We start from the raw sequence: 13,340 nt of genomic DNA, 5'->3' as shown, positions 1-13,340 counted from the left end.
AAACATTAAAAAGATTAACCTTACCAGGACACACTCGAATCGGTAATGGTAAAGATCTAGTGTTAAAGTGCCAAGGAAATTGAAATGTTTGAATCGATTAAGTGGATACTAATTTAACTATATAGCTTTAAAATTTGTTCCCATATTTTATTCGATAAAAAATTCATTTTTTAACAATTATCCTTTCTGTTACAGGACATAAAAGGTGAACCTTTGGATGATCGTTTGCAGCTATAGTTATCCCAAAAATGTCTTGGACCAATCAGCAGGCGATGTCCTCTCTGGAGATCTATTTTGCAACAAAATCATACCATAGCGTACAAATTCAGTTTCGAAAACTTCCATTGTCGCAACTTTCCACCAAAATCACGATTGTTACTTGGGTTACGAAATTCAGTGAGCATGGGACGGTAGTGGACTTATTTCTAAAGCCACAGGAGGAACTTATTCAGGCAGGAAAGAGAGTGCAAGGAAAGAAGAAAACATTGTTGTAGTGAGGGACTACACTGTCCAATTAAACGTGAGAACACGCCACAGACTCCCTTGTCATTCCGAGTTCTTGGCTGTGTCTACGTACTGATTTTCTAGGGCTGCGTCCTACTGAGTCCCTTACTGCAGCAATATTTTCCTCTTTTTCCAGCCTGAATAAGTTCCCCCTGTGGCTTTAGAACATAAGTCCACAACTATTTTGGAAAAATTCGTCCAAAATAGGTCGCAAAATAAGTTGCGACAATTGAAAAGTTTTTGAAACTAAATTTATACACTCTGGTATGATTTTGTCACAAAATAGGTCTCCAGGGAGAATATCTTCAGCAGATTGGTCCAAGACACGTTTGGGGTAACTATAGCTGCAAACGATCATCCAAAGGTTCACCTTTTATGTCCTGCAACAGAAAGGATATTTGTTAAAAAACGGATTTTTTATCGAATAAAATATGGGTACGAATTTTAAAGACATATAGTTAAATTAGTATCCACTTAATCGATTCAAACATTTCAATTTCCTTGGCACTTTAACACTAGCTCTACCATGAACGACAGGTCTGTCTTGAGCAGTCTTTCAGTAAAGACGAAATAAAGAGGGCATAATAGCATAAAAAATATACATTGTTTTTGTAAATAGATAAATCAAAATAAGCATAAAAAAAAATTAAACCTCAGCAAACTTGACAAAAATTTCTAAAGCTTGAACAAATAAAGCCGAATGAGGTGTTTCACATTCTGGACCAACAACTCTCATTTCTAGCCGATTGCTAAATGCTTCGCTGCACCAGGTGAAGGCGTTGACAGAATGTGCAGCCACTTTGTCGAGTGCAACAATATCAGGTTCTGCTTCTCTTTGGACTTGATCCAAAACGGTTTTGAATGCGTCCATGTCATGATTCAAAAGGAAATCCATCATTACAATTTGTATCTGAAACAGATATTTGAAATTAGCTGAATATAGAATAGACATCTGATAACCCAAAATACGAACATAAAATTTAAGTCAATTGATTCTCTCAACTATACGCGAAAATAGGAAATTTAGCAACAGTAACTAACAAATATCAAAACTCACCAGCATCATATCGCTACATCGGAGTTCTTGATAATAATTGATATTTTCGACAACACACATTACTTTTGCCAAAATCTGGACACTTTTCCTATTTGCAATTGCCAATTTTCCTTAATTTGTTTTTCATATCCTGAAGCATTAAGCCTGAAAGGTCAGTTTTGATGGCATGATTTTTGTGTCCAACATTTTGAAAAAGATAGGTCGATGAAGAAACTGACATATTCTCTAATTGAGCCATCTAAGGGCAATTTTAGGTACTCTTTTGTACGACAGTACATAAGACACAAAACTGTTAAAAAAATTGTTTAATTTCCATTTTCAAGACTATAATAAATAAAAGGTTAAGACACATGGCCAAATTTTTTCAGAGGCTGGAGGAAGACAGGGTGTCCAGTCGTGGCGTAGTGGGTTTGATCTCAACATGTTAATACGGCACCCAGAGTTTAACTCAGCTGTGGCAACAAAATAAAAGATAAAGGCAAAATTTGTACTTTTTGACGAGCCAGCTAGGGCCTCATCAGGGGTAGGACGAGGTCATAAGAGAAGATGTGACGAAAATAAAATTTCCCAAGAGGTAGTATACTGACGCTTTGAACCAATTAGGGCGAAGGATACGTAATGTGTTGGCCTAGGGGGGTTTAGCACTACGATGGGTTGTTGGAAGGAGTACCAGTAGTAGTAGCGCTCATTCATCCTTACATCCATTTTAACAGTTTGAGCCTATTTAAAAGAGAAAAACTTTGATGAGCTCCGTTGCCTATAAAGCAAACAAAAAGATTGTGAGTCGTTTCAGCAACAGACTTTGTAAGTTACGGCATGCAATAATGATTGCAACAATTTAGATAATAATCATTTATTCGAACATATTGTAAAGTTTATTTTATAAGTCATGAAACGTAGATCATTTATTGTGAGTGACAGTTTTACCGTGCGTCTAGACTTACCATTATGGCAACCATCTGTCCCAAGCTATTTTTAAATTTTTCAACTACTATTCAACAAATAATTTTATTTGTCTTTATTCTATATATTCAAACAAATATCTAGTCGAAGCTTTTCAACTTCCAATAGAATGAGCCCCTTCCGAGACAAATTATTTTGCCATTCAGCCCCTATGCATTTTACTACAATTTCCTAGTGGATAAAAAAAAAGAAACTAATCAGAAGAATAAAAAAGAAACTAATTACTGTTTTTCCTGCGAGAAGAGGATTTTCAGGTTTGCTTGTAATTCCATCGTACGGGTTTCCGGGTACGGAAAATCTAATGGAGTAGTTTTCACACCAATCCAATCCCCGTTTACAGGGATTTCATGTTAATTTTCAAAATTTCTTTAATTTTTTGGACTAAACATTAAGATTTTTAGCATTAGGTTACCATTTAAGAAACGGCTTCAAATGATGTTTATTACTCAATTGACATTTTGTTTCTTTTCAAAACGTGATTTTGAACTTTCGATTTCTACAGCTCGAGTCCGTTCTGTTCTAGACTGCGGCGGATTTATAGTAAGTATGTTCCTTTATGAGCGCGAAAGGACCTGCTTGAGCATAAAAGGTCACACTTAAAATCAGGGTTGTATCCAAGAGGAGAGGAGGGTTACCCCCCCCCCCCCCCTAAATACTTCTTAGAATCCTAAACTGGTCTTAAAATGCACGTAAAAATCCAGGTTGCTAAGAGGAATATCAAAAATCACTAGGCTTATGCATTCTATAGTGTGTGTTGTGAAATCGTTTATGAGAATTCAATCCTCCGAAGAAAGAGGTTGCAAGATTGTACCAGATTGGCTAGGAAATTAAACAGGACAAGAGAGCTGAGTGGTTTGGCCTTCCTGGCCGTCTATAGGAACATTGATGTCTGCCCTGAAAAGGTAATAAACAGTTTTGCTGGTTAGATAATCCGTCGTTTAGACCTTTCTTTGAAAACATTTCTTCTACTGAACTAGACAAAACTTCTTGGTTGATTTTACGAGTCTAAAATGCATACCAATACTTGGCTTGCTTATGTGGCATTGCTTAACGTAATCTAACTTGACCATTTAGGATAAAAAATACTTATGCAGCGTGAAAGCCACTTAAACCTTAAACTGTCAATATTCCTCAAATAAATAAACAAAATGAAAATATAGAAAAACTGGTACAATATTTCAAATAATAACACCTGAAAAACAAACTTCACCACTAAGAATAACTTGCGGTCCAGATTTGGTTTGTTCTTGATTTTACTTGATTTTTAGCAACACTACTGCATTCATAAAATTTTTTTAACTGTTTATTAAGGAGTATATTGAAACAACAAGTAAAAGCTCATAAGAAGCTCATCAAATCTCCCGCGATCTTTTACAAAAATTGGAAATAATCTTTTAACCTTCTAACTAACATACAAAAGAATTGAGACGAATCTGTCTAAGCTCCAGAAGTTAATTTCTTAGGGATCAAATAATATCTAGTCAACATTGAATTACCTCGAACACATGATTTTTTTTCTTCAAGATCAAAATTCTAAATCCAAATATTCTATTTCTAGATATCTAGGAAATGATTTTGGAAGTCAATATCGATGCATAAAATTCCGATAGTTCTTCTCTTTATTTTGTAATATAACTTTTATTTTTATGATATTTTCAAAAATTTCCTAAGCATATAAAGCTCAGTCCCAATATTTTTATTATCAAGAGAACTATGAACATAGGTAAAACTTGATGGTCTATCAGAGGAGGCTATGAAACATGATAAAATTTGATGGGAAGGAACTAATATCCCTGTGTAGTATTTTTCAAGAGGAAATGTTATAGCATCTTTGAAAGATGATGTGTCAAACAGGATGGATAGGGGGATAGAGGGGGTCACCAACTCTCAAAATTCATCAGTAAAATTTGCCGAGCCAGTAGGATCAGGTGAATTAGTTTCACCTTTTGCAGATTCATCCCTAATCAAATAAATTCTTGTCATAATAATATAACCAAAAATTTATTGAATCTCAACTATGTTTGACGGCACGTAAAAGTTCTAGCTGAACATTATAGATTGTATATTGATCCAACGTCTTTGAGGATTGGGAGAGGTTATTATTTTGTAATCAAGATATCTACCAAAACAATCCATCAGATTTCATAAACACTTGTCGGAGATTGAATATTTGTGATAATAATAAATTAAGTTTTAAAATGTATAATAAAACGGATGATTTTGATTTTGAAGTGATTAGTTTCCCATTCCCTGAAAGTAAAATACACTCAAATATCACGTATTCGGCGTTTTTCTCACAGCTACTTCGTTATGCAAGGATTTGTAGTAATTATATTGATTTTAAAAATAGATGTAAAATCTTAAGCCAAAAATTGATATCAAGAGGTTTTTCTGCAAATAAATTAACTTGGCAATTTAAAAAATTTAGTTTTCATTATAACGAACTTTTAAATAAATATCAAAAGAATTATCTGGAAATACTTAAAGAAATTTTCAACTAATTTCGGAGGTTCGACAAATGATGATGCAGCGCCATTTATTTTGAATTGTGTTTCTAATAGAGCGAATTTTTTTAAAAATAGCCACATGGTAACGATGAATTCTATAATTGTTTAGTTCATTCAATTTTTTTTTGCAATGTGTTAATATTTGTGATTTGGTAAAATTTATCATATTTAGTTTACATATTGTTGCTAAAAAGAGGGATATATTAACAGGACAAGCTTGTTTTGGTGTTACTTGGTTGTTTTACATTTGCTTTTTTTTTCATAGGCATGTATTTTGGGGGAGATACCTGACACGGAAATGCCATGGATATTCTGTGGTAGCCACAACACTTTGCTGGGTAGAGAATTTAAAGTGGCGAAACCCTATAGGCAAGTGTATCCTCCTGATGAGCCCTTGCATTGGGTTGTTGCCTCTGAATTATTTATCTTTATTATTTTTTCTATTGTTTGGTAAATGACGACTTATACTTATTGACGACATGACTGCCTGTCCATGGATTATTCTTTATGGTTAATTGTGTATGGCTACGCTGTTTGACCTATGTGATTGTATGGATGAAGAGGGTTAAGGCCTAATTCAAGTGCTGGTCTATACTTATCATTGATTTTGGAAAACAGTCTCCCTTTTCTCCTTACGTCTTTTTTTTTTCTTTTTCTTTTTTTTATGTGTTTGTGCTGCTGCATTGGTGATTTCTTTTTAAATGATATATATATATATATATATATGTTTTTAACTGCGTAAAACTTGCAAATATACAGCATTCTTCGCTGTCCCATTGTCTGTGCATAAAAATAGATTGTCAGGTTTACCGAATCTTGAACATACAACATATAATTGTCCATGGGAAAAACAATCCGTACTCAGATCTATACCTCATGATTCTAATGATTGCTTTTGAGCTTTGTTGATGGTGATTGCTGATCGAACATTCCCTGTGTCCCTGTCGTCATTTATATATCCCCCTTTGCCCCCCGGCGTCCCCTTTGTAGTTGTGTCCCTGTGTCCCAGTCTGTAGTTTCTCTTTGAGTATCCCGGTCGTCATTTGTGCCCCGGTGTCCCGGTCTGTATATACATTCGTTTTTGAATTGGTATATGATGAAATAAATTTCTAGTTTTTTTCCTTTTTTTCTTTTTAGTTTTTTATTGGTTTTTACCTTTTTTTTAGCTTTTTTAGTTTTTATCTTTTTTCTTTTTAGTTTTTACCTTTTTTAGTTTTTTTTTTCTACTTTTGTATTAATGTGAAATAATTCAGACGTGATATGCGGACAAACACGACAGATAGACACTCGACAGATAGACAGACAGACAGACAACTTATTTTATATATATATATATATATATATATATATATATATATATATATATATATATATATATATATATATATATATATAAGCCCCCCCGCGCGCGTAAGTCGTTACGCGCCATAATAGTTACGCGCCATTGTAGTTGTGTCCCTATGTCCCACCTGTGAATATAGATAGATATATATATATATATATATATATATATATATATATATATATATATATATATATATATATATATATATATATATATATATATATATGGTTTTAACTACGTAAAACTTGCGAATATACAACATTCTTTGCTGTCCCATTGTCTTTGCATATAAATAGATTGTCAGGTTTACCGACTCTTGAACATGCAACATATAATGGTCCATGGGAAAACAATCTGTATTCAGATCTATACCTCATGATTCTAATGATTGCCCTTGAGCTTTGTTGATGGTGATTGCTAATCGACCATTCCCTGTCCCGGTCGTCATTTATATCCCCCTGTTTCCCCCGGTGTCCCCGTTGTAGTTGTGTCCCTGTGTCCCGGTCGTCATTTATATTCCCTGTGTCCCGGTCGTCATTTGTATCCCGGTGTCCCGGTCTGTATATACATTCGTTTTTTAGTTTTGTTTTTCTCCTTTATTTTTTTCCTTTTTTTTTCTTTTTTAGCTTATTTATATTTTTAGATTTTTTAGTTTTTTTATTAGTTTTTAGTTTTTTTTTCTTTTTAGTTTTTTTGTCCCGGTCGTCATTTATGTCCCCCTGTTTCCTCCGGTGTCCCCGTTGTAGTTGTGTCCCTGTGTCCCGGTCGTCATTTATATTCCCTGTGTCCCGGTCGTCATTTGTATCCCAGTGTACCGGTCTGTATATACATTCGTTTTTTAGTTTTGTTTTTCTCCTTTATTTTTTTCCTTTTTTTTTCTTTTTTAGTTTATTTAGATTTTTAGATTTTTTAGTTTTTTTATTAGTTTTTAGTTTTTTTTTCTTTTTAGTTTTTTTGTCCCGGTCGTCATTTATGTCCCCCTGTTTCCCCCGGTGTCCCCGTTGTAGTTGTGTCCCTGTGTCCCGGTCGTCATTTATATTCCCTGTGTCCCGGTCGTCATTTGTATCCCGGTGTACCGGTCTGTATATACATTCGTTTTTTAGTTTTGTTTTTCTCCTTTATTTTTTTCCTTTTTTTTTCTTTTTTAAGTTTATTTAGATTTTTAGATTTTTTAGTTTTTTTATTAGTTTTTAGTTTTTTTTTCTTTTTAGTTTTTTTGTAGCTGTTTTTTTTTGTTAGCTTTTTTATTTTTTTTATTAGTTTTTAGTTTTTTTTGTAGTTTTTGCCTTTTTTTAGTTTTTTCAGTTTTGACGTCACCTGATCCAGTTTTTTCAGGTGACGTCACCTGATCCATCCACAGACAGACAGACAACTTATTTTTATATATATAGATATATATATATATATATATATATATATATATATATATATATATATATATATATATAAGTTGTAAGTTTGTGTGTTTGACCATGTTTTGTGTTTGTCCGCATATGTTTGGATTATGTATAAAAGTTAGGTTGGCCTCAGAGAATATATTTGTATATGACGTCATTATAAGTATATAAGGGGGCGATTCAAAGAGAAATTTTAGTATAAATCTTACAATGACAGAAGAAACAGCCGAGGAAGCTACTCAAAGAGTTAATTCAAAGATAAATTTTAGTATAAATCCTATAATAGCAGAACAAACAGCCGAGGAAGCTGCTCAAAGAGTTAATGCCAAAAGGCTTGCGGCTAACAGAGAAAGTAAGAAAAGAAAGCGTGCCGAGGAATCACAAGAACAGCGTGAAAACAGGCTGGCGTCTCAAAGAGAAATTACCAAAAAAAATCGTGCCGGGGATTCACAAGAACAACGTGAAAACAGGCTAGCGGCTAAAATAGAAATTACCGAAAAATTCGTGCAGAGGAAACACAAGAAAAACGTGAAAACAGGCTCACGGCTCAAAGAGAAATTACCAAAAGAAAGCGTGGCGAGGATTCACAAGAACAACGTGAAAACAGGCTCGCGGCTAAAATAGAAATTACCGAAAAATTCGTGCAGAGGAAACACAAGAAAAACGTGAAAACAGGCTCACGGCTCAAAGAGAAATTACCAAAAGAAAGCGTGGCGAGGATTCACAAGAACAACGTGAAAACAGGCTCGCGGCTAATAGAGAAAGTAAGAAAAGAAAGCGTGCCGAGGAATCAATACAACAGCGTGAACAGGCTTGCAGCTAATAGAGAAAGTATGAAAAGAAAGCGTGCTGAGGAATCACAATATCAAAGAAAATTTTTAATATAGATCTTAAAATGACAGAAGAACCTACAATGGCAGATGAAACAGCCGAGGAAGCTGCTCAAAGAGCTAATGCCAAAAGGTTTGCGGCTAATAGAGAAAGTAAGAAAAGAAAGCGTGCCGAGGAATCACAACAACAGCGTGAAAACAGGCTTGCGGCTAATAGAGAAAGTATGAAAAGTAATCGTTCCGAGGAATCACAACATCAAAGAGAAACTTCTAATAAAGATCTTAAAATAAAAGAAGAACCTACAAATGGCAGAAGAAACAGCCGAGGAAGCTGCTCAAAGAGCTAATGCGAAAAGACTTGCGGCTAATAGAGAAAGTAAGAAAAGAAAGCCTGCCGAGGAATCACAACAACAGCGTTAAAACAGGCTTGCGGCTAATAGAGAAAGTATGAAAAGAAAGCGCGCCGAGGAATCATAACATCAAAGAGAAAATTTTAATATAAATCTTAAAATGACAAAAGAACCTACAATGGCAGAAGAAACAGCCGAGGAAGCTGCTCAAAGAGCTAATGCCAAAAGGCTTGCGGCTAATAGAGAAAGTAAGAAAAGAAAGCGTGCCGAGGAATCACAACAACAGCGTGAAAACGGGCTTGCGTCTAATAGAGAAAGTATGAAAAGAAAGCGTGCCGAAAAATCACAACATCAAACAAAAATTTTTAATATAGATCTTAAAAATGACAGAAGAACCTACAATGGCAGAAGAAACAGCCAAGGAAGCTGCTCAAAGAGCTAATGCCAAAAGCCTTGCGGCTAATAGAGAAAGTAAGAAAAGAAAGCGTGCCAAGGTATCACAACAACAGCGTGAAAACAGGCTTCCGGCTAATAGAGAAAGTATGAAAAGAAAGCGTGCCGAGGAATCACAACATCAAAGACAAATTTTTAATATAGATCTTAAAAATGACAGAAGAACCTACAATGGCAGAAGAAACAGCCAAGGAAGCTGCTCAAAGAGCTAATGCCAAAAGCCTTGCGGCTAATAGAGAAAGTAAGAAAAGAAAGCGTGCCGAGGTATCACAACAACAGCGTGAAAACAGGCTTCCGGCTAATAGAGAAAGTATGAAAAGAAAGCGTGCCGAGGAATCACAACATCAAAGACAAATTTTTAATATAGAGCTTAAAATGACAGAAGAACCTACAATGGCAGAAGAAACAGCCGAGGAAGCTGCTCAAAGAGCTAATGCCAAAAGCCTTGCGGCTAATAGAGAAAGTAAGAAAAGAAAGCGTGCCGAGAAATATCAACAACAGCTAATGCCAAAAGACTTGGGGCTAATAGAGAAAGTAAGAGAAGAAAGCGTGCCGAGGAATCACAACAGCGTGAAAACAGGCTTGCGGCTAATAAAGAAAGTATGAAAAGAAAGTGTGCCAAGGAATCACAACATCAAAGAGAAATTTTTAATATAGATCTTAAAGTGACAGAAGAACCTACAATGGCAGAAGAAAGAGCCGAGGAAGCTGCTCAAAGAGCTAATGCCAAAAGCCTTGCGGCTAATAGAGAAAGTAAGAAAAGAAAGCGTGCCGAGGAATCACAACAACAGCGTGAAAACAGGCTTCCGGCTAATAGAGAAAGTATGAAAAGAAAGCGTGCCGAGGAATCACAACAACAGCTTGAAAACAGACTGGCGTCTCAAAGAGAAATCACCAAAAGAAAGCGGGCCGAGGAATCACAAGAGTAACCTGAAACAACCTGGACAGCGAGAGTCAAAACGTATCAAAACTTAAAATGATTGCGATGATGATTTGGTTTGGGATTTTGACTTGGATAAGGTCATCAATGCCTACCAGATTTTAGTAAAAAAAAAAAAAAAAACTAAGGTTCGGCGATATGTATTTCATAGTGACAAAAGACAAATCAAGGTAAAACAAACCAAACAACTTGAAAGTGATACCGATGATAAAAAAAAGAACGACGTTGAAAGAACTATCGTTTCCCAGTTGCAACATCTTTTCCTCATAGATAATTTAGTGCTTCTGTTCAAAACAGCAATCGAATTGATGCCTACTGATACGCAACTATCAACGAAATGGTAATCGTTATGGTCGGTGATTTTTATATGACGTCAAAGGCTTTGTGTATGACGTCATTATAAGTATATAAGAAGGCGTTTCAAAGAGAAGTTTTTATTAAACTCATCGATGCTACGATGCCCAACAATATCCTATCATTTTTTGGGATGGAGCCGACGGCTATCACTTTAATATTAAATTGATAAATCCAGCCACTAACAAAGAAATGGATAAGAAATGCAGCGCAATGAAATATTAAGCCCATAGATTAATGATTCGTCATTTATTACATTTACATATAATCCATTATAAGTATATAAGAAGGCGTTTCAAAGAGAAGTTTTTATTAAACTCATCGATGCTACGATGCCCTACAATATCCTATCAAACAGTTCGTTGTAACGAACTGTAGTAAAGAACGACCAGGCTCAATAGTAAACAAAACTCTAAAAAACGGAATTTTGATGCTAAAATATACATCAAAAGAATCAGATTTTCATGCTGATTTTAAATATTTAAGTTTCATCAAATTTAGTCTTTGCCACCAAAAGTTACGAGCCTCAAAAAAATTTGCCTCATTTTAGAAAATAGGGGAAAACACCCCCTAAGAGTCACATAATCTTAACGAAAATCACACCAATACATTCGGCGTATCAGAGAACCCTCTAGCAAAATTTTTCAAGCTCCTATCTACAAAAATGAGGAATTTCGTATTTTTTGCCAGAAGACAAATCACGGGTGCGTGTTTATTTGTTTTGTTTGTTTTTTTTCCAGGGGTCATCGTATCGACCAAGGTGTCCTAGAATGTCGCAAGAAGGCTCATTCTAACGGAAATGAAAAGCTCTAGTGCCCTTTTTAAGTGACCAAAAAAATTAGAGGGCACCTAAGCCCCCTCCCACGCTCATTTTTTCTCCAAAGTAAACAGATCAAAATTTTGAGATAGCCATTTTTCTTTTTCTTTTTTGTAGTTTTTACCTTTTTTTAGTTTTTTCAGTTTTTTTTTACTTATGTCCTGGTCGTCATTTATACCCCCTGTGTCCCGGTCGTCATTTGTGTCCCGGTGCTTTGTTGATGGTGATTGCTAATCGAACATACCTTGTGTCCCGGTCGCTTTCTCTTTGAGTGTCCCGATCGTCATTTATATTCCCGGTGTCCCGGTCGTCATTTGTGTCCCGATGTCCCGGTCTGTAATTTCGTCAGTCGAAAACATGACGTCAGTCGACACCGAACATGACGTCACTCGACAGACGCACACACACACACACACAGACAACTTATTTTTATATATATAGATAGATGTCCCGGTCGTCATTTGTGTCCCGATCTGTAATTTCGTCAGTCAAAATCATGACGTCAGTCGACACACGAACATGACGTCACTCGACAGACCCACACACATACACACACAGACAACCTATTTTTATATATATAGATAGATAGATAGATAGATAGATAGATATGAGGGGGTTCGCCCCCTCGTCAGTACCTCGCTCTTTACACTAAAGCTTAAATTTTGTCCCAATTCATTAAGAATGCCCCTGAATCACAAAAGCCGCAGAATAAATAGTTGAAATTACTTAAAATACTTTAGCGTAAAGAGGCGAGGTAATAGGAGGAGGTGAGCCCCTCATATGGGTAATAATTTCTGTTCGTTTTAACTTTTAATGCTGCTGCTTACTTCCAGCTGAAAAAAACTTTTTCATTGTTTTTTTTAAGTAATGCTAGTAAATCTTGCGCTCCTCCCTTCATGGAAAATTTCTTCCCCCATGACAAATTCCTCGATGGAAAGTTTCCCCAGCATATCCCCCTCTTCTCAACCCCTGCCAATCCTCCTGAAAACGCCTAATATTAAATTGATAAATACAGCCACTAACAAAGAAATGGATAAGAAATGCAGCACAATGAACTATTATGCCTATAGATTAATGATTCGTTATTTATTACATTTACATATATAATCCATCTTGGGATTAGATACAACAGCTTTTACATCCTGGACAATCGCCGGTTCATAGACATGACATTACAGCCCGTGTCTTCCGGGAAAGTTGCTCTCCTTCATCTCCTACAGAGTTATGGGAGAAATACAAATCGCAAATGGCTGAGAATATACTACACCGAATACGGCTAGAAAGGTCAGATATGATCTTGGACTTTACAACAGAAATTTATAACTGCACTTTAGTTATGATTGAAGATTTGTGATTGAAACTTCTCAAGCATTTAGGAATGCCATCACCTAAACGTACTGCTTCTATTTCTATATGTGTAGAATGGGATCGTGAACAAAGTAACAACACAATTGAACTATTGTCGTATGTTATAGACCGGGACACTGGGACACAAGGAATATAAATGACGACCGGGACACTCAAAGAGAGATTGCAGACCGGGACACCGAGACACAAATGACAAGCGGGACACAGGGAATATAAATGACGACCGGGACACTCAAAGAGAAATTACAGACCGAGATACCGGGACACAGGGACATAAATACAACGGGGACGCCAGAAGGGCACATGGGGGATATATCTCGGTATTAAAAAAGAATCTGTTTGAATGAAATTTAAACAAGTTTTTAAATGATGCAAATGCAAAAATAGGAAGGAATCTAATTTCTCTTTAAGGCACCAATCTGTAGCCGTACATTTGCAGTTATTTCAATTTTCTT

The 13,340-nt window shown here is 35.6% G+C and overlaps 1 protein-coding gene across 1 annotated transcript in view; it reads right to left on the bottom strand.

Annotated features, from left to right (window-relative positions):
* LOC136037878 (exportin-T-like) overlaps positions 1–13,340 on the bottom strand; it is a 96,655-nt gene that overhangs the window by 35,210 nt on the left and 48,105 nt on the right. Inside the window, exon 11 of the mRNA XM_065720731.1 lies at positions 1,157–1,414. Coding sequence (XP_065576803.1) covers positions 1,157–1,414 — 258 coding nt within the window. The remainder of the gene's footprint in view (positions 1–1,156; positions 1,415–13,340) is intronic.

The sequence above is a fragment of the Artemia franciscana genome, chromosome 17 (genome assembly GCF_032884065.1).
Source record: "Artemia franciscana chromosome 17, ASM3288406v1, whole genome shotgun sequence".
In the NCBI taxonomy this organism is placed as follows: domain Eukaryota; kingdom Metazoa; phylum Arthropoda; class Branchiopoda; order Anostraca; family Artemiidae; genus Artemia; species Artemia franciscana.
This window is presented reverse-complemented; position numbering and strand designations above follow the sequence as displayed.